At 38.7% G+C, this 22,200-nt stretch overlaps 1 protein-coding gene across 3 annotated transcripts in view; it reads right to left on the minus strand.

Moving 5' to 3' along the window:
- prox1a (prospero homeobox 1a) overlaps nucleotides 1-10,638 on the minus strand; it is a 32,268-nt gene extending 21,630 nt beyond the window's left edge. The window contains exons 1-3 of one of the 3 annotated variants that reach the window (XM_079632703.1): nucleotides 10,518-10,638; nucleotides 3,940-5,737; nucleotides 82-187 (exon numbers count right to left, since the gene is read on the minus strand). In XM_079632703.1, the coding sequence (XP_079488829.1) occupies nucleotides 82-187; nucleotides 3,940-5,669 (1,836 nt within the window). In that variant the 5' untranslated portion in view covers nucleotides 5,670-5,737; nucleotides 10,518-10,638. Of the gene's footprint in view, nucleotides 1-81; nucleotides 188-3,939; nucleotides 5,738-8,390; nucleotides 8,530-9,120; nucleotides 9,226-10,517 lie in introns of those variants that run through there. The other 2 variants (XM_079632702.1, XM_079632701.1) reach the window with 2 other exon arrangements.
- Nucleotides 10,639-22,200: the final 11,562 nt, after the last annotated feature.

The following is a 22,200-nucleotide window of genomic DNA, read 5'->3' on the forward strand; positions in this document are numbered from 1 at the left end:
GGCCGTCTGTTTGGGACCCATCTGGACTAATGGGACAGTGCTACTTCACACGACATAGTTAACGGTCAACGGCGAGCTCACCTTCACGTCTGAGAAGAACATCTTCAGCATGTTGGAGCTGGGGTAGCGTGTGTAGAAGAACATCAGCTTGGCCTTCTTCAGATGGTTCGGAGAAAGCCCCTCTTGGATTTGAAATTTGAAGGTTAAGGAAAATATTTTAAAGTGTAATTATTTTAGTCATCAAATAAAGACAATAAATCCCATTTATGATGAGCACAATATTAAATAAATTAAAACAATAGATAAATATAATGAAAAAAAAAACTTAAGTTCCTCAATAAAATCAGCTTCCCTTATGTTTTTTATATTTACCACAAGACTAATAATTACACTGTAGCAAACCATCCTTAATTATTTCAGTTTTCTGACGACTGCATATTAACACCTACAGAGTTCCAGTCAATGTAGCATCGCAAGTCAATAAACGTCTGCTTATCCCAATAAAAGCGCTATTTATCTGGAGGTGGCACTGCCCTCTAGATTGGTAAACAGAGGGCAGCTGAGGGGGGTCCCAGGAGAGACCGTGGCTAACCAGAGCCATCTACCCATTACAATTAGCCCCAACCCCCAACCCTCCACCCTGAGCCTCCTGGCACGGCCCCCGCTCTGCCAGTTAGGCCGGCTTTAGCCACATCTGCGCTCCAGACTGGCCCAGCCATTTCCTCTGCAAATTAACGGCTTTATAATTTATCAAAAATGAAGATGCATGTGGGGCTAAATCAATGGGCCCCCACAAGGTCAATTAAGAGGCTCACCACTCTACCCCCCCTTCACTATAAAGCATGGCACCGTCATGGCAGCTCGCACTGAATACAGTACCTCACTGTGTCTGTTATGTAAAACACTAAGCGCTGGAACAGTCGCAACAATAAATGTTGCAACTTACAAAAGCAACAGTAAATGCATCTACATGTAAGAAACGACAAAAAATGTACTGTCTGCTATTTGCAATGTTGAGCCTCTCTAATAATAGTGTGCATGTAGATTGGCGTGTTCCTTCTGCCAAGAGAGGAGGAGAACCCTAGGTGACCTCCATTAGGCTGATAGGGAAGACCAAAAGAGCATTACTCTTTTTCCTACCATCTGTCATAATGCATACAGCAAATAACAGCAGTGAATGACAGCGAGGGAGAGAGAGAGAGAGAGAGAGAGAGAGAGAGAGAGAGAGAGAGAGAGAGAGAGAGAGAGAGAGAGAGAGAGAGAGAGTTAAGCTGTCTTTTTCACAACAAGTCAGATTTTTCAAGGACCTAAAGGCTCATTTAAAAACCAAGAGAAGGGAAAAGCCCAGGCAGCGATGCCGCTTCTCAAAAGTGCATCTTCATGAAATGGAGCGAATAATAGGCCATGTTGGAGTCTGGAAATAGAGGGCTGGTAAACACCTCCATAGATTTTTTTTCAAGAGTTTAATCACATTGAGATGCTCTTTAATCTAATGGGCATCGCACATAAAAAGCGGCGAGAAAGTGTTCGCAGTTGAGAACTGAATCGTTTGCCACTGTTCAATCTCTTTGCGGTATTTACAGAGAGCGACCATCATATCAGTTCTTACTGCTCTGTCTCTGCTCTGTTAACAACATTCATAAATCCCAGGTATATCATTACTCAGTGCCATTAACATTCAAGACATCCACTTTTAAATAAAACAAACAGAAGCAGATCTTGGGAACAATGTGTCGAGGATGACTGGACGGGGCTTGACTCACCGAACGCACATTTCCTACAAGTAGACCTGGCTTCCAAGAAAAATACAGCCGTTTCTAGGATACGTAAATATGCGAAATGACAAAATAGATCGAGTAAACACTGACCCACTCAGTGTAAGACAAGCCGGCCCATAGTCAACATGAATGAAGGACATAATGCAAACATGAATATGAAGTATTTCAGGGGAGGAGAAAAATGGGGCAGCTGTGGTTTATAGCCAAATGAGATACTACATAAACAACGCCACCATAGATGCACTGCATCATCAGGCTTTTTTAGGTCTGGTTTTGTATTAAGCATGTTGCATGTAAGGGAGACAATAACTAGTGAAATGTGATCCAACAGCCAGGTGTAAGGAGAGAAAGGAAGGAAAAAGAACATAGGGATGCTAAATCCATAAATTAATGCTAGACATCTGTTCAGCAATATGAAAGATTAGAGCAACAAATGTACTACAGCTGAGACTTTAGCTCTTGCTTATAAAAAAAAAAATAGGAAGCGTTTTCAGATTGTCAGCTGAAAAAAAAAACTTTGATGAAGTGCTTTGCAACAATCTTTTGACATATAAATATAAATCAGAAAGGACTCAAATTTTGTCATTCCACCAGCAGAGTGATTTTGAAATCGAGAAGGTCTTTTATTAAACCACTTTGGCAACCGAGTTTGAAAAGTGATCTGAGCGATGTCTTCATAGTGCACGTTTTCTTTGCTTCGCTTTAATTGATGAAACCTGATTCTGCGAGCAATAGCTGCCTCAGCACTTGAGCATGGAGCTAACGCAACCATGAACCTCTGTCCTCGTCTACTATATTAGACATGCAAACTGGCTTCACCTGCCACCCACCCCCACCCCATTCTTACAACAGCCCTGTGCCAGAGCTGTTCGGTCTCTCTATATGCAAATGATGGGGGAAACTGAACAAGGCTATTTTTCTTGAGATGCAAAGAGAGCACGTGACAAGGAAGATCATGCTGCCCATGGCTGAAGATAATTGGCTGCTTGTTTCTTCTCAAATTTGAATAGAAATTCATATTTGATTAAACACCCTATTTTGCAAATATTGAGATGTTGTTGTTCAGGTCCCAACTGTGCAGGTGTGCAAGTATACTTACAGAAATAATAGACTCCCTCTGAGCTGAGCTGAAGAGTGCATCCCTGCCTGGGATGCCGTTTCTCTTTGCATCGTTAGGATGAATTATTTTGCCAATTAATTAAAAAATATATATAATTGAATTAATAAATTATATAATTTCATTTGAATCTTTAAAAGTTACTGTTTGATAAAAAAAAAAAAACTTCATATCAAATTGTATGAAACATTTGGTTTTCTTAATTTAAAGCTTATCTAAGACCTAGTAGGCATTTGGCAAAAGGTTAAAAAGAGTGAAAGAGGTGAAAGAAAAGCAGCTACCTGCTAACACCTGTTCACACCAGTGAAACGGGATAAAAAAAGAAAAGACCTACTGCCAGGCAACAGCTATTAGTGTACCTTTACCTAAAGCAAGCTGGTGGTGTTCATAAGAAATAGGCTTTGTTGTTTCATGAGATCACATATTATGTGAAATAAAAGCAACTATGAGGTAGAATTAATTTTGAAAATGACAAAGCTCAACAGTAGGGACGTTATTACTCTTGTTGCTTTCACTTGACACTAAATGAGCACAAATCCTCCTAAATGAAGTGCTCCTCCACTGACAGAGATCTTTTACCATCCTTCTAACACAACTTTCTAGGGCCTCTAAGCAAAGGATCCCACTTGTCCTTTTACTTCCTGGCTTTGAAATATGATTTGCTTTGAGCATTTATGTACAAAGTCTTGCATGCGCTGTGATGAAAGAGGGGGTTTTATTGTGAGTCTCCCTGTGATAGTGTGAGAACAGAGAAGATGGGAGGTATCTTAGCCACGGCGGGGCCTTTCAGCACTTCTCCATATAGCGCACACTTAAAAGCCTCCATCCACTGAGGTCTTTTTAATCTTCAGACTACTAGAGGAACACTGGTCTTGAATGTGCCGATTAATGGAGATTCATTGAAATTAAGTTTATGTCTTTTAAGATCTGTCTGTCATTCATATGTTATTTAAGCCGTACTCTCACTAGAACTGTCAACATTTTTTTATCTAAACAAATAAAAACACAACAATCAAAATATGCTTTTCTCTTTTTTGAAAGGATATTGTACTTCCTGAATATGGGGAGATGTCAGACATGTCCTGAAGGTCTCCGCACTCTGACTTGATGAGGGACAAGGACAACCCTTCATTCCCTGGGTGTGTTGGTGACATGGAACGATGGTGGCTGAGGTGGTTGGACGACATCTTGGTCCGTAGGCTGGTGGTCTCTCTGGACAAATCCAGAGACTCTGGAGAAGACCTATCCTTTCCTGGGTAATGCCCTGTTGGGCCACCTAAGGGGCTCTGGAAAGGGTAGCCCATTAGAGGAAGGGGGAAAGGATGGCGGAAAGAGGGAGGACTAAAGCCCATTGCGGAAGATAAGGGTGAGGGGTGCAGGGAATGGTGGTGGTGACCCCCAGGTGTGGGAAGAGGCCCAGTCTGATCTGAAGAGTTCTTTCTCACTACCAAAGGCAGGGCCTCCGTTTGGTCATTCGAGTTGTGCACCTGCATACTGGCAAACGTGTCCAGGGGATTAGGAATGATGACATCACCGAAACATTGCAAGCGCTGGTTGGCAGTATGGAAGTTTGGGTTTTCTCCATTGACTGCGAAACGATCAGGGGGCATCTGCAGGGGCGGGAAAACCTGAGGAACTGGGCGTGGAGGCTTGGCAAAGACCTTCACCACGGTGTCCACTACCTGGGACATTGCTGTATTGAGCTCTTGTTTTAGCGTCTCTGCAAGCTGTTTGCCCTCTGCATGCATGGAGGTTGGTCCCTGGCTCTTTCCTCGTGACACATCACGCTTGGGTTTGTCCCCCTCCGCCATCATGTTCTGCTCCCGAATAAGTGCGCGTGCTCGATCCAAGAAGTGTCCTGGATCCAGGTCAGACATCTCGTTGTCAGAGCGATCTGGGACCGAGTCGCGGGCACGATTGTCCATTCCGTCAGAACGCATGCTGTCTTCAGAGATGTTTCCATCTTCATCATTCTCAGAGTCAGTGCTGTCATAAATCTGGTAGAACTTCTCCTGCAGTTGCCGGAGCTGCTTCTGCATGTCCTCTAGTTGTAGTTTCAATTGCCGGCGTTCCTCGTGTTTCTGCTCTTTGCGGGCAGAGACGAGTTGCTGGAAACTCTGCTGCTGCTGCTGTGGCAGTTTCTGTTTGCGCTTGTTTTCCCGGTAGTTCTCACGAGGACTCGGGGGCTGGGCTGCCCCCTCACGCTCGTTATCACCTGCACGGAGCGTGACGCTTGGAGAATGGCTCATCCCACGGATGATGTTTTCCACCCGGGCTCGTTTGGCCCTAAGATGCTCATCTGTTAGCCTCTCCATTTCAAATTGGGTCATGGAGGGCCTGTTGAATGGTGAAAGGCACTCCTGAGGGCTGCCCCGCGAGGAGTTGCTGCAAGCATCCTCCTGCTGGATCTCTGAACCGGTGCTCGAGAGGCCACTTCCCTGGAAATTAGGCTCACTGCCTCCATTTTTGGTCAAATTGTTTTTCAGAAGCTGGGAGATGATAGTTGCCCCCGGAAAGGGCATCATAGCGTCTTCATAAGAGTTCGCCCTCTTCAACAGCTTGCGAAGCACGTTGGACTTCTCGCCGTCTGCGTGCTGCACCACTGAACACTCAACATCTTGGTCGGAACCGTGGGGATTCATGGCACTAAAAAAGGTTGCTTTTGTGCGGGTAAAAACCACAGATGTTTGCCCAACAGTCCTCTTCACTCCAATGTCAACTCTTCGTCTCTTGGTTTGTCTGCTTAAGAGGGATGTGCTGTCATGGTCAGGCATCACTGGAACAGTTATTGTGCCATTTTTGAAAGCCTGTCAGCTGGGCACAGCTCGAGAACCCTGGGAACCTAGCCAAAAAGAAAAGACTGATGAATAATTTTCTTTATATGTCTCTAAGTTTCTTGTACCCAATCCTAAATGCAATTTAAAATAGTCTAATGTCTTAAAGAACAACACACAATGCAATACAAATGCTTGAAGTTGGTACAATATATTCAATAAAAATGGACAAAAGAGGTTAACAGCAAATAATATATAATTAGGATCAGTTACAAAGTTGTCAATTGAAAATTGTTTTAATAATGGGAGATGTTTAAAGAGAGCTTCTCTCTCTCTCTCTCTCTCTCTCTCTCTCTCTCTCTCTCTCTCTCTCTCTCTCTCTCTCAAAAAAGAAAGAAAGTTATACTTAAATTTGTGTACATCTGCAAAGAACAAGTAAAAAATCATACTGCTGTGTTTAGCCAGACATGCCCTGTCACTATTGTGCGCACATACATAGCCAAATTGCAGGCTTTGTTCACTTTGGTAAGTTTTGAAGTACCCTTGTTTTTTTGTCAGTAAAACCGTTACAGCTGATATTTGCAAAGACACTTAGCCCTTAATATTATCTTTTAGAGATTAGCAGGCACTTATATCCCCCATCTAATTTAAAGGGAAAAAATCCTAATACAACAAGTATAATTAATTCAATTCTGGGTTTCCAAAACAATTGGTTTGTTGTTGATGAAATTAATTTAAAGCAAACTCTTTTTGTGGATAATGCAGTGTAATAAAGGCTAATTGCACGTTTTACAAGTTTGTTGACGGTGATTTAAGATCGCCCAACATTATTCATGTCGCTCAAATCAGATGATAAAAAGTTGGAGTTCTCCGTACATAATAAAAAAGCAAATATGTTGCTTTGCTCATTAACGCACTGTAAATAGACTATTTCATCTCGCACTGCGCATGACTAAAGTGCAGTTTGCTTAACAGATAATTAATAACGCGACTACTTCCTCTAAAAATGTTATGAAAATAATAACTCTAATAATATAATGAGACATTGTCTTCATATTGAACTAGTCGACGACTCGTCGTTTGCAAATATTTAGAATAAACATCTAATATTGTGTGACATGCACCATATAAGATGTATAACTTTAATTAATTGTTCTTCAAGACGCACCGATTAAAATCAGAAGTTTACATTTAAGATACGAAATAAAGCGGATATGCACTGCATTGGCGGTCACTAAATATAGACATCTGACAAGTCAAGACAACAAGGCAACAAAATCTGTTCGTTTTAGATGTATTTCACCTCATACGGCCATTGCGTCCTGTGCGCACCTATCCAAATATGTAAAGCTGTTCAACTTAAAACCAAAAAAGTTGTGATAGAAAGAAAATATAACTTATTCAATTACATGTTTATGTGAACACACGATTCGGAAAACGCAGTTGCTGTGTTAACCAAGACATTTGTGTAAGTTTCTGGAAATCGCAGTTTTGAACCATTAAAGACCCAAGGACCCCCCACTCATTCTCTCAGCAAACCAGAGACCCCTAAAAAGACTTGATAAGTAACACTGTAAAATAACTTTTTAGCAGAAACATCAACATTATATATTGTTAAAAATATCCTTAGTTAGAAAGTTTGACATTAGTTCATAATTCACGTTTTATATATTTTTCTCCACAGAGCCCTGATTGCCCTGATTCTGCCTTAGAGGAACAGAGTAATGTACTGCACCTCAAACCTAAAATATTTAGCCTATATAAATAGTTAATTTTGACACTAAACACCTAAAACAGACTTTACGGCTCTATATACGTCGGCTAATCTCCTAAACATAGCCTATGATTTTGATGTACCCGTAAACTGAAGCAAAGCTTTGATGTATCTGGCTTTCACGTCAGAAAACGATGATGATGATGATGAAGTAACGCGTCAAGCTGGAGTGGCAGTAAAAGTCAGAGGCTCAGTATAAGCTTAGGCTCTTAAAAATAAAGGTTAATCAAAGGTTCTTTGTAACACCTTAGTTTCAGCAAAAAGCCCCCTTCTTATCAAGAACCTTACTTTAAGTTGTCAGTTTGGCTATTTGGAGATAAAAAAAATAAAAATAAAAAAAAGTTCTGATATTAGGCTACATTATCTGTTCAGGTCACTGTTGTTGTCTCTCGGCTCTTTAAAGCAGTATAACGAGGCTTTCTAAACAACTAGACAATAATCGTTTTTTTGTTAAACTTAAAAGATTCTCACATGACACCACTGACTGCAAACCCCCTTTTCTATCTGTAAACCTTTAATTTACGAGATAACGTAAATTCAGCGAGCGCATCTATGTAGATCACGAGTAAATTTGTTATTGGCACAAAAACAACAGACGACTGACAAAACGCAATTGGAAATAATAAAGATACACAAAATGTTAAAACTACACAAAGCTCAGAAGAGATAGACTGTCCTAATACGAAGAAGAAACGGCAAGTTCAGGCTGAAGGCAAATGTTTCGCGTCGCCTCTCCAAAGTCTACAAGCAATATTACAAGAGCTTATTTATACTTACTTTACGGAAAACATAGGGATGCAACCCCTCCAAAATGATGCAAATTTATGATAAAGTTAAAAAAATAGCAACCGAAGAGCGTGAAGGATAAAGCGATACAGCGCATCATATGAAAAGTCACCAGTAGTAGAACAAAACTCAGCGCGAGCGCAAATGACAAGGTTACTTACTCTGAAGATGAGAGCGAATTGAGCTTCTTCGCGATAGTGTAACAGAGAAAACAGAGGGTTGTTCGCCCCGTGATGAATATTGTAATTTCTCGGGACAAGCGAGAGCGAAGAGAGTGAGATAGAGAAAGAGCTCTTGTGCGCCGCTCCTCTCTCTGCATGAAAACTGTATGTCTCAGCGCACGCGGCCAGGAGGAGGCTGAGAGCGCGCGCTCGAACCAACAAGATTCACTTTAAGACGCGGCTGAAGGAAGCAGGAAGACGGCGCGTCATAATCACAGTGATGTAACGCTCGCACCTACCAATAAGAGCAGTCCGCTGGATTTAGAGGAATACAAAACAAGTGAAGTTGAAGACTCCGCTCAAGCAAAAACGAATGATACGGGAACCTTTGTGGGATATCTGTAAGGATACGCACTTTTTAAACAATATGTTCTCTGTGTGGATTTTGTTAAAAGTATTTCTTTACAAAATGAACAAAAGTTGTTTGTGCTGACTGAAATGTATACTTTCCTCCAGTGTAGGTGCACGCTCAGCATGATGCATTTGAAATATAAATCGCACTGTCAATGCGCACTAAATGCACTTGCAATGCAACTTACTTTTTATCCAGAAAAGTAAATACAGTCAATTTGTCAAATTATTAATTGTTTTTTTATATTATATCATCATGTAATTCTGAAATGCGAATAGTATATTTCATCACCATGTTTAAAAATAGGACAAAACTCACAACATTCATGAAATGTAGTATGCAGGCCCCGAGAAGTGACCGCTGCCTCGACCTCGTGCGTGCCTGGGTTCGTGAAAATAGTTTCGCTTGCCAAGGTTGTCTTTGAGCTATGGGCTTCTTCTACTTAAGACCTTGCTCTTACTTTAGATCCCTCCTCCTAGCCTCCACAGTCAACAGATGAAGGAATATGCTGAAGCTTTGACGTGTTCTTACTGTTATTTGAATACGGTTAAATAGACTATTTCTTCCACAGATTAATCCGTAAGATTATCCCCCAAAAACGCACGGGAGGTTCTGATAGTAAAATGTGGCACATATCCATCACGCGTGATTTTATGATCAGACAGTAAAGTTTAAAACACAACCAAATGGATATTCTATTCTATCTGTTAGAATAGAATAGAATAGAATAGAATAGAATAGAATAGAATAGAATAGAATAGAAGAATAGTGTTGTCTATCCTGCGACGGTTATTTAGGTTTGATTTATGCACATATAAAGTGCACATACTTTAAATGTGCTGCACATGTGTAGTACATTATCAATTAACTTGCATTTAAATCTGTCTTGCTCAAAAATTTGAACCACCACGCTAAAATAAAGTTCCGCGTTATGGAAGAAAAAAAAAAACAGGATTATTTGGACACATTATTTAGAGAGCCATTAGCCAATCAAATGTTGATTTCTCACCATCCTATCAGGTGCTTCAGCATGTAAGCAGATTTCTCAAAGCCTTAACCTACTTTTCTGTAGTCGCTGTTCCTGCTCATTGTTGAAATTAAAAAGTGTATTCAGAACGTAGCATATTACTCATTTCCCGCGGTAAATGTAAAAGTTTTTCCCCTTTTAATTTTTTTTTGTGTGGTTTAAAGCCACTACCTCTTATGTTCTTAAAGCAGCTCATTTGAACGAAATGTGATGTGACCCTGCACAGTTTCGTGAGTAATGATTAAAATATCTTTTGTTGATACAAAAAAAATTGTAGCCTACTCGTATATTATTAGCCTACATGTAAAATAGCTCAATCAAGCAGTCAATGTGATTTGGTATTCGTATTCTTAAAAAGAAAAAGAAATTCAGTGGTCTCATTCATTCATTCCAAAGCATGTTTGGGCTGTCAGAGCAAATGACAGCAGCGCAGCTGTTTGACCTATTAATGAGATTATTTACTGTAACTCTGTTGATCAAAATTCTTTAATAAATTTGGGTTAGAAAAGCCAATCTGCAAATGCATTTAAAACAAAACTTTTTCAACCTCTGTTATTATTATTAGCCTACATTTATTATTATTTTTTAACATTATTATTATTTTCGATTATTATCTACATATGCTTTTATATCAACGTGGTTACAATCTTACATATTTTTAATAACATGCATCCCTCGAGATTTTTACCTGATGGTGAGTGTTTTTCCCCCCGACAGTGTTCCTCCTTCAACACGTACAATCATTGACTAGATTAAGTGTTTTTTTTTATTCATAACCAACTAAAAAAAAAACTTTTCTTCAAGTTTAGAATAGGATTCACTTTCACAGCAACAAGCCCTTTCTTTTCCTTAAACGAGGACAAAAGGAAAGGCGTGTTGTTCAGTCCAGTTTCCATGTCGCAAGCAAATGTTATTGTGAGTGAATAAACGACTGGGAAGGCAGGATTTTTGCTGCAATGAATTTCTTTTCCAAAACAGGTGTTCCAACTTATTTTGTTAGCATCTTTCCCCAAAGGCACGCTCGGAGTGCGAGCTTAGTGGAAAAATATATGACAACATTAAAGCAATAGTGTTTGGAGAAGGAAAACGCCTCTTAGGTGTAGAGGAAACCTGTTTATTAACACCGCCACCTCTGATCTCTCTGTCACCTTTCTGCTGGACACTCAGTCACTATGTCTTAGACTCGCCTGTATTTCGTGAGGGATAAAGGCTATCACATAAATATCATATCGAATATCATAATATATATTTAGATGACGTGTGGAAACGGATTGATTTAATTTTACGCGACAATTCAGTTGTCAATGGCATAGCCAAGTCGGACAATTGTTGCTTTTAACTGTTAGAATACTTTAACAAATAGACTACAAAAATTCAACGAAACTTTATCTCAACAAAATGATTACACCGGTTTCTCGACGCCGTCTATTTGAAAAGACAATGTGCTCACCTGCTCTCCCACAGTCCTTTTTTCCACTCAGCCCATAAAGATGACGAGAAAAGAAGGATTTAAAGATATTCGACACATATAATTAATTTTAATTTAGATTATTAGCGCATATTATTATGTATTTGTGAGAGAACACGAGTTGAATTCCGATAGAAGCCTACTGCAACTTTATTTGCTTTCTGCGTCTTAGAGTTGCAGCTTCATTCTCCAGAACAGCTGCAGTTAGGCTCTATAGCTAGTTATACTTCACTGCAGACTACATCTGTCCACTGTGCGAATTATTTAATGACTTTCAGGAGAGTGACATCTTTAAAGCCATTTCAGTCATCTCAGTCGGTTGAAGTTCGTCTGGCACATTCCGAATTGTCTTTTGGCGCCCCTAGCGCAGATAACCATCTTAAAGATCGAACTACTGACGATTATTGTATTATATTGGCTATGTAAAATAAATAAAATAAAATAATAACACAATGAACGGTAACAATAGGCCTACGTGTGTTTGTTGATGTAGCCTACACTCCGAAACTGACACCGATGGAACATCTGTTGCTATGGCGACAACCTCACCTAATGGCGATTTCTGTTCAGGAGCGTTCACATTTAGCGCACTCTTAACTTGTAATAAAAATTTTGTGGTTAATGATACGTTGCTTAAAAACTCTGCTGAAACTCATAAAAACACTGATATGTAAAAACAATTCCTTTTTTTTTTCACTTCCTGAATACGCCCCTCCCTCCCCTCAATTCGCTCCCTGCATAGCAGGCCTAATAGAGTTCGAATTATCTCAGTAATGTAAAACCGAGTGAGATTTGAGACTTTATTTGTTTATGTAATTATTATTACATAGGGGCTATTATTATGATGCATGTGGGCTAATCATAAACAGTAGGCCAAGTATAGGTCACTGTGTTTTTGAAATACAGAAATGAGTCTATTGCTCCACATGACTTTCCATATATATATATAGGCTAGGCCTATATATATATATAAATATATATTTAGAGGAGGTGTATTTCAATTGTATTATACACCTAATTGCAGTGAAAACACTTTTTTTTATGAGCAACTAGCCTTCTATTTCTTTTTTTTGTGGCAACATGGCACTTCTGTGGGTAGTTTTGTCTAAAGGCCATCCGAAAACGCAGCTGACACAGAGGTGGATTTCTATTTTATTTAATGTGTTTTGCCCAGGATACATTTTGGCTGTTGTTTCCAAGATGTATCAGTTATTCATAGTAAGCTGCTGCGGTTTGCATAACTGACTGAGAGAGGGTTTGTATAACTTTAATCCATCCCGCAGTTAGAACATACATTTATTCAAAGGACCAAAGTTGATGGCACACATAAATTAGCAATGCAGATGCAATATCAACAAACAAGGCAAAAGAAATCAACTGGGCTTCATATGTCACTTCTGTGGATTACAGATGTCCTGGGGGCTAGTGGTAAAAAGAGGATCAGTGGGATAGACTGCCAACAGATAAACAGGATCTAATGCTGTGTGGACACTGACGTTGCCCTTTCATGCTGATCTATGACCCGCTACCTGAACCCTAACGTGAGACCCCACAGGAGAAACTGCTTTTAAATGAATGTTAATGCACAAACAAAAGTCATTGAGTAAAGTGTATGTACTCTCCAGCACATTTTGTATTACAGTATGTTAACAACTATTACATATGTGCTGATATGGCAGAAATATTTGTTTCTTTGTCTCTAGTTGTAAAGCATAATTGTAGTATTAGTCTTGTTCCATAATATTCTCTGAGCAGAACAGATAATATCCTCCACCTTACTAATCACGCTAAAATTGAAAGGCCATACGAGGTAAAGAGAATAGAAGGAGAGAGATGTAATAAGACTAGATTAGGGGTGGCAGCACACAAGAATAGATATAAAAAGGGGAATATTACTGCACTGTAGATGCTGTTGTGCACAAATTCAGTCAGCTTCCAGGGGCCATCAAGATTCAGGGAGTAGCTATTATTCTACACATTAGCGCGGGCTAGCTAAAAGCTCTTATGCTTGAAGGGGTCTTGGAGGTCTTCAGGAAAAAGGATGTGGCACTAAGAGTGGGCAGTGTTTAAGAGACCCCTGGTACTCTGCGAAAATGGGAGGCTCTCGATGTGACAATGTGACATGCTGGATTCATTTGTAAGACTGTCGGAGCAGGGAATCGAATGTGGTATTGGGACATGGAAATGATGTTACGTCATGTAACCATTACCGTCACGCTGAAAAATAAGGAGGGAAAACAAAAGAACAGGCTGATGAGAAGATGTGAGGTAACGGAATATAATGGCTGTGGAACATTTAAGGTTTGTTAAGTCTGCCTGGTGCGCAATATAACATGAGATAGAAGTAAGTTTAGGACTCTTATGGGACTGATGAAGCCCAGTCTGTGCTATCAGATATACCGGCTTAATTCCACACGATTATACCTTCTGTTTACCAAAACTGTCCCTGGTAAACACTAACAATCAATGCTGTTTCGTGCCATGGACAAAGTGAAGCTTTAAAGCAAACATGTTCTAGGTTGAAAGGTCACTTTCTACAGCAAAAAGTGATGGTAGGATCGAAAGAAAGAGATCTTTATTAAATTGGCCATTTGTATATTAAAAATCGGATACTATTTTGGTAGATGTGGATAGAATAAATGAGAAGGCAAAGTAAACCATATGCTCCCGCTGCACTTTCTGCATGGGTATTAAACAAATCTATAGATCATAAATCTCAGTTTGTGTCCGCAAATACATAGCTTAAGAAACAGCAGCTAAACTCTTCAAAGTCATTTTCAAATGACATTACTTTTATAGTATTATTATACTCCATCCGTTTCCCACAATATCCACCGAATTCTCTTTTTCTGTTTGTCTCAAGGCACACAAAACAATTTAGCAAGACTTGACGATTAATTTGTGCAACCTTCAAAAACAATCCAATCTTTTAACCAGTTGCTTATTCCATGGTGACCATATGTGTTTATTCATTTCTCTGCTTTGTTTTTTTCCCTTAAATTCACTGCCGAGGTCTTAAACTTAACACGTAATTACACAATCGCGAGCCCTGCCTGTGATAAGCTTTTGAATGAATGAGTAGCCACTGAGACTAAATTGCTCTCGCTCTCCTGCTCCCTCCTGTCGCGTCTGGCCGTTAGGTCAGGGTTTGAGGCGAGTTGGCAGTGCGGAGAGGACCAGGCCTGGCCCCGTGCCTCAGTGCCTGCGGGACCCTACCCAGACTGCCACGGCCCCTCTGGCCTTCAGAATGAATAGAGGTCTTCAGACACCAGTGCACTGAACTGAGGCAGCCTTTTCAGCAAACAATCCTATCTGCTTCCTCTCCACTCCAGTCCTCCTGCAACTTCACTGAACTCGTCCAGTTTGTCAGGGGGGGCTTGTTTTTGTTGTTTTATTTCCATGTTTCCACTTTGTGAAGAAAAAAAAAAAAGACCTAGAATGCTGGAAATGGCCCCGAAAAAAAAAAATACCAAAGGGAGAGGACATATTGAAAGGGTTGTTGCATCATGGTGTTAGCCTTGATGAAATTGTCAGTTCATGCATGTGCTAGTGCATCTAAATAAAATAAACACGTTCTTGCTATTTAACGAGCAAATTTGCTTAGAACATAAAAGAAAAGAAAAAAAACATTTTTAAAGTCTGATCTGTTGATATACATGATCTGATTTTTTTGTTTAGCATTTCATTTATGTCTAGGGTCACCGGTTCAGTTGCTCACTTGATTGCATTCAAAAACTTCTGTATTGTGCACGTTAAGAAAGAAAATGAAATATTTGCTGGTTAAACAACACTATTGGCCTTTCAAATTAATTGTGACCACATTTTTGTAACTGTATTTGAGAGTCTGATAAAGACGTACTGTTCACATGAGCATCACAAGCACCAAGAGGCCGTTCAAATTATGCCATGACATATTATTCTGTGTGTTATGAACACTTCAATAGCAAAAATGGACGAGAGAGATGCAGAGAATGAATAATCATAAAAACAATAGACAATTAGTGCTCATCCTCTTTCTTTTGATCAAATTGCTGAACACATAAATCGCTACTGAGACAGTCCTTAGGATTTTTTTTCTCCTATAAAAACGGGGATAAGGGATTAATTCGAATGTCGAGAAAGTAGGCCAGTCATGGGCTCTACAGCAGTGCACTTAATGAAAATCAATTAGGATTATCCTAATATAGGATTCCCTCACTGGCATTACAATACACTTTGCCTCTTTCTTCCGATAAGCACGTAAGTAAAAGCCTTAGGCTGTTTGGACGGTAACAAGGATATTACGCTGACATAATATAGTGAAAATAAGTATATAATTACTAATTAGGGTTCTGCTCACTCTAGCTGAATGAAATCTGTCTTGAAGGAGGACATGATACCTTACTTACTGTACTGCAAACGCAATGGTTAATGTCTGATTATGTTAATGCACTTACTAATATGTCTATTTCTGACCCTGGATCAAATAATGCACCGTTCAAATTGACTCAAACGGTAATCTCGTTGATTAGGGGTGGAGCTACATCAAGTCACGGCTGTAAGCAACAATATCTGCACTTATTTGCAGAAAAGGAGATTTGTTGAAGGTTAAAAAAGGTTATGCGATTATCCTTGTTTGAGTTCAACAATGTTAAACGCATAAGAAAATGCTAGGCGTAGACATTCGTCACAATAAAACACACCTTGTTGCATTCATAGTGTATTGAATGATGTCATGAGTTAGATCACAAAATAATTTGATGATTAAAATTATAGATCAGTTTCACTGGCCTTCAAAATGTCCAATAGTCAAAGGGAAAACAAGGGAATCATTTGGCTGCAAGGTTTCCAGGTTTTGCTCAGAGCGTACTGCATTTATTTGGGTCATTTTCCACGGCTTGGTAAAACGGAGTGGTATTTTTTGGCCACCCATCCACCATATTAAGCACCCCACCTGCTGATGATTACCCATAAACACTTCTTTCTGCTGAGATGTACCTGGCAATTAGTCTTTGAAATGCCCCATGCTTGATTTACCTCAACAGTACAGGTGAATGGCGATGCACTCAAACTGCTCGACCTCTCGTGGTGCTTTGCGGTTTGTTTACAAGCTTTTTTTTTGGCGCTGAAATGAAAAAAAAAAAAGAAACAGTACGGGATGCTTATAATTATTCCCCCAGAAGATTTGCTTTCATAATTACAATGCGATACTGACATTTGGAAAAACGCATAGAGGTCTGCTCAGAGCTGCCACGCAAAATAAATACGTGTTATTATAGTGTGTAATATGGCCTGCGTCATAGATGTATAAGAAAAAAATGACAGTGCAGATCTTCAAAGCAGCGTTAGTTCAAAAACATCAGTGAAACAGGATAAAACCATGTGGTCTTTTGCTGAACACTGGCGTGGACATGCACAGAAAGCAGGACATCTGGCTGGTGTACAGTGGCAACAGGTATTGTTGTTTCTGAATCTGAATCTGAATCTGTGTTAGTAGGCCTGACTGACTGAGTCCACTTTCACTTCTGCTGCTAAATAGAATTTAAAGAAAGTTTCATGCAAAAAAAGAAAAGAAAAAAGAATTACAATGTAAAATAAATAACCTGTTAAATTTACTGTAAAAAAAAAAAAAAAAAAACTGGCAGCTGTGGTTGCCAGAAATTCACTGTAAAAAATACTGTGAATGTTTCCAGTTTTACAGGATATTTCACAATGTATATTTTACATTGATATAGACTTTAACTACCAAAAAGTACCCATAACATCACAATAATAGGTGGCACATAGAAAGCCAAATGATGAATCAGAGTTCATAAAAGATGGTTAATACTCGTATAGACGTTGCATACCGTACAAGCATTTCTTATTATTTCTGTAAAGCAGTGGTTCTCAAACTGGTCCAGGAGTTGAATACAATTGAATATAGGATATATATTATTCAATTGTTGTCAAAAATACCATTTCATTATTTAACTGATTAAAGGTTTCATTAATTGTTTCATTGATTGTTTATTAATTAATTAATAAGCCTTACAGTTTGAATTACTGACAGTTAGTGTTTGGTCCAACCTCTTAGCTAGTGAACAGCTGGCTCATTAAGGTTTATTATTTTAACGAAATAAGAACATAATCAAAAGTGCGGCTATTCTTTCAGTACAATAAGGTATAAATACTTTTTTTTTTACAGTATTATTGTTTAAAGTAATTGGTAGTTTACCTCAAATCTGGTGTGTTTGGTGGTTCACATTTATTGCTGTACTGAAGTGGTCTGCCTTCTTTGAGGACCTCTGCTGTACACAAAGTTTTGCTTCTTTTATTTGATTGGATTATTGAACAGTGACAATATTCTATAATAACAGTATCATATTATTAAGACGGGCACAGTTGGTAAATCTGAGTCTTCCAGTGAGAGGTGATAATGGATGATGGAGAGCGAGAGGGGGAGAAATTAAGCATGTGTTGTTCCTTATGTTAAGGTGATGTGTTGTTCTGCTCATTACCAATGTTTGACCATATGACACGCATCATCTGAGAGTAATGCATTATCCATGAGCTCAGCCTCTCCAAGGAGCCAATCGACTTTCTCAACCTGCTCCTTCTGGAGAAAAACAAACAACAGGTGCATGTACCCGTGTCCTCCTCTCTTTCATGTCTTATTCTGTGTGAGGGGCCGCAATGTTGCAGCGATGTGAGCTAATGTTTCAGAATATACATGTATTTTGACATGTTTTCTATTGCTCATTACTTATCGTTTCACTATTAGCCTTTAATCCTTTTATCTGAAGCTTAACTACTTGATCTTAATACATTTCCTTCCCCTTCCATTTCCGTACACCTGATTTATGGACTTGCAGACACGAATTTTGCTCAGGTATAAAAGGAGACCCCCAAGCCATAAAGCTGCATCCTTCGTTAAAGCTCTCAAAGACTTCCTAAAGGGAAAGAGTGGTCATTTCTGCTATAAATCATCGCAGCACATGTGTGGAGGGCAGTGCGCACCTTGTCCGTACACCACCGTGAAGCGTTAAGTAAACCATAACATCCTGCATATTGTGTGTCAGAGCCAGTAGAGGTCACTTCCGTTCGTCTGAGCGCGTGAGCACGTGTCTAAGTCTTCAAACGGGTCTGTCCACTTAAGCCATTTTGAGGAAGAGCTTTTTTTCTCTCTCTTAGTGACTACTTCCTGTCTGAAGAGCTAAATAGGGGAAGTGGTCATTTAACAGAAAGATGGGCCTCTCAATGTCTAATTTCGCAGTGCTTTGTCTGGTGCAGCATTGGTACCTGGGGACCAATTTTGGCTTGAAAAATAGTCCCTGCAGGCAAGTCTTGTGTTTTTGGAACAGAAAATGTGTGAAGACTCCCTAATTACTACAGTATGCTCTGATGCCTTATTCTGTGCGTAAAGAGGCATTGCAAATCAACTCAAGTTTTTTGATGGTTGAAAGTCAAAAGTCACTGCAAGCGGTTTTTAACTTTATAAAGTTTAATGAACCAGGACACTTTAATCAAACACAAAAAAGTATTAACTTCACGTGATATCTTTTATTATAAGGTATCAAGGCTAAGGTTTTTAAAAATATATTTGTTTAAAAAATAGTGCAACTATTTTGCAAAATGCAAATGAAGTTCGTGTTTGTCAAAGTTGGCATAAAAACTAAATTTGCGATAGTCTTTTCTTCCCTTTTTTTGATTTATAAACGTCTTCTTAAACAAGAAAAAAATGTAGGGCAATTTTGTCCATCGGGAATTGATTTGTCATTCGTTGGATCATTGTGGTTTGCTAATGCTGTCATCTCATATGATTGACAGGTTGATCCCGCCCTCCCGCCAGTAAACACGTCAGCAGAGAAAAGATGTCGCTGCATGAGGGAGGGGAAGTTTCTATACGAATTCGTAAGATTTTTGCAAAATCGTACATATTTACGAGTTGCCCAATTCTTATGAATTCGTAAGAATGACCTACCCCTGACCCCGCCCCTAAACCTACCCATCACTGGGGTTTAGACAAATCGTTCAATCGCACGACAAATCGTGGCTAATTCGTACGAGTAAGGTCGTACAAATTAGACACCTCTTACTCACTCGTACGAATAGGTCGTGAGATAGCGTTGGAATTCTCCATTTTGATTTCATGGTGACTTTAGCTGAAAACACTGTACTAAAATACTCTGACAGAGTTTAATCAACACCGTCGTAACACTTATACCACGAAACAGACAGGGTGGCGTATAGTCCAATTTCTAAACAAATGACACTTATCAGCCACTTCTCTTAGTGAATCAAAAACATACAGCTCATCCTGTGTAGTGCAATTCCAGAACGAGTGACTGTAATGAACTGGCTAATTATTTTTAGTGACTCAAAATCATACGCAAACACAACCAGTCTTTTTTTTTCTAGTTAGGTTTTTGTGTGTAACTCTTTAGAATACTGTTCCTTCATTAATTAATAACTACAAAGGAATAAATGAATACTGCAATATTAACATTCTAGTAACTACATTTAACTAACAAGGAACTCTGATTAACAAATTAGAAAGTAATAGCACTCACCAGAATGCAGTAGTTCACTATATTAGCTCATTATTATTTATTAGCTACAATTTGTTAGTTCCCTCAAGAGGACTACTAAGAACTACTAGGTTCACAATTAATGTGAATAATGCATAACGTATAATTAATTCTAAAGCGCACTGTAAAAATGTTGCTGTCTTAAACTTTTATGTACAGTCTATATTTAAGTAATTTCAACTTAAATTACATTTATCTGACTTAAAAAAAATAGTTGAATCTTGTATAACTCATAAAAGTAAAGTAAAAAAAAAGCAATGTAAATCATATTGAACATATAATCTTTTACTGTGTAAAGATCATGGTAACCCACTAGTAATGACTCAAGTATTACCAAATCCTTCAGAAGGAATTACTAATGATTTGGAACAGCATTCTAAAGTGAGAAGTACGATAACTAATGAGAAAACTGAAGTCATTGTAAGCTTTTTAAGGTTTTTGTAAGGTTTTGGATAGTAATGACTCAAGTGTTACAACATCCTTCTAAAGGAATTACTATTTATCTGGATCAGTATTCTAAAGTGAAGATTATGGAAATGACTCAAGTGTTTAGATACAATAAGATATTGTCTGCTTTTTAGTACTTATAAAGCTCATATTAATGCCTTATTCTGCATGACCATATTCTACATCCCTTAATCCTAATTCAACAACTACCTAACTAACTATTAATAAGCAGTAATTAGGAGATTTTTGAGGCAAAAAACATAGTTAATAGATAGTTAATAGTGAGAATTGGACCCTAAACTAAAGTGTGACCGAAATGATTATCCAGAACCTTACAAAAACCTCAATGCTTACAATGACTTCAGTCATTCAGAGTTATCATGCTTTTCACTTAGAAAACGGTTCCGAATCATTAGTAATTGGTAATAGGATTTGGTAACATGAGTCCCTACTAGTGGGTTAACATAATCTTCACTTTAGAATACTGTTTCAAATCATTAATAATTCCTTTAGAAGGATGTAGCACTGGAGTTATTAGTTATCATGCTGTTTCACTTGAAAATACTGTTCCAAACCTTTACAATGATGTACTGTAGCAACACTTAAGTCATTACTAGTGGGTTACCATGATCTTCAATTTAGAATGAATTATACATTATGGGGACAGTAGTTTTTGATTAGCTAGTAGTGAACTACTGCATTCTAGTGAGTGCTATTACTTACTAATATTACTAATATTACGTGCTATTCGTTAATCAGAGTTTCCTGTTAGTTAATAGTAGCTGCTAGAATGTTAATATTGTGCTACTCATTTGTTCACATAGTTATTTTTTTTAATGATGGAACAGTGTAAAGTGTTACCGAATTATGATTTAATAGACATATTAAGGCTAATAAGATTGTTGGCTATTTATGTAATTTATTTTCAAAACTGATTTATGATCTTGTTTTTTTTATATATTTCTTTGTTAAAAGTACTGACAGAATAATTAATGGAAGCATCCCGTCTTTTTTAAAACAAAGCTCACAGCACACTTTCACGGCAGATAATTGGGAAAAAAGAAATGCGAGAGGAAAACTGTTCCCAGCTGTAGGACACAACTAACTTGAGGAGAAAAAAAACAAAAAAACATTCTTTAGTTCTGAGTAGATCAAACTTTCCAGAGAGTGAGAATGATTTCACATTGTCCCCAAAGAGGAGATTTTCCCTTGATCCTTAACTATGGGTTGAGGACAGTCACTTATGTATGAAGTTGTGACAAGCCATAATCCCCGGTGATCATATCTCATAAAATAGAACAGAGAGAAGAGGAATCAGTTTGGAGCATTGGCCCATCTGCCACAATCACCCCACTCCAAATGACTTGGCATCAGCGTTCCCTTTCAGCTCACAAAGACACAGACGTGCCCGATATCTTGACCCACTTCATTGGTTTGGCCTCTATGAGGATGTCAGCTGAAATGCACCAAAGAATCGATCGCTGTTTGATTAAGGAGAGCCCGTTTTTGTGCAATACTTTGTTTTAAGATTCTGTGGAGAGGATGCAAGTGGAACGAACAGAGGACAGGAAGGATGTTAAAGGGGATTATGTATGTGTGGCATAATGGGCTGGCTTACTCAAACAGACACTAGCTTCTTTGGATTCAGTCAGTCATGTATAATGGGGATGACACACAGTTTATTTTGGATGATGAGGTAATTTCGAGTGGTGGCTTAAGAAAAGAACTGATAGATTGTGTAGCGATAACCTTTTTGTTCATCCTATTATGGGGAAGTGTTGGTGTGTAAACAGAGGAAGAACCGTGTGTCTTCCTATTATCGTCAACAGGCCATAAAATGTTATGTCATGAGAAAATAAAAGATTGAAGAAAGAACTAAAGAACATGGTAATAATCTTTCTTGTTTC

This window comes from Phoxinus phoxinus, assembly GCF_949152265.1.
Source record: "Phoxinus phoxinus genome assembly, chromosome: 13".
Lineage (NCBI taxonomy): Eukaryota > Metazoa > Chordata > Actinopteri > Cypriniformes > Leuciscidae > Phoxinus > Phoxinus phoxinus.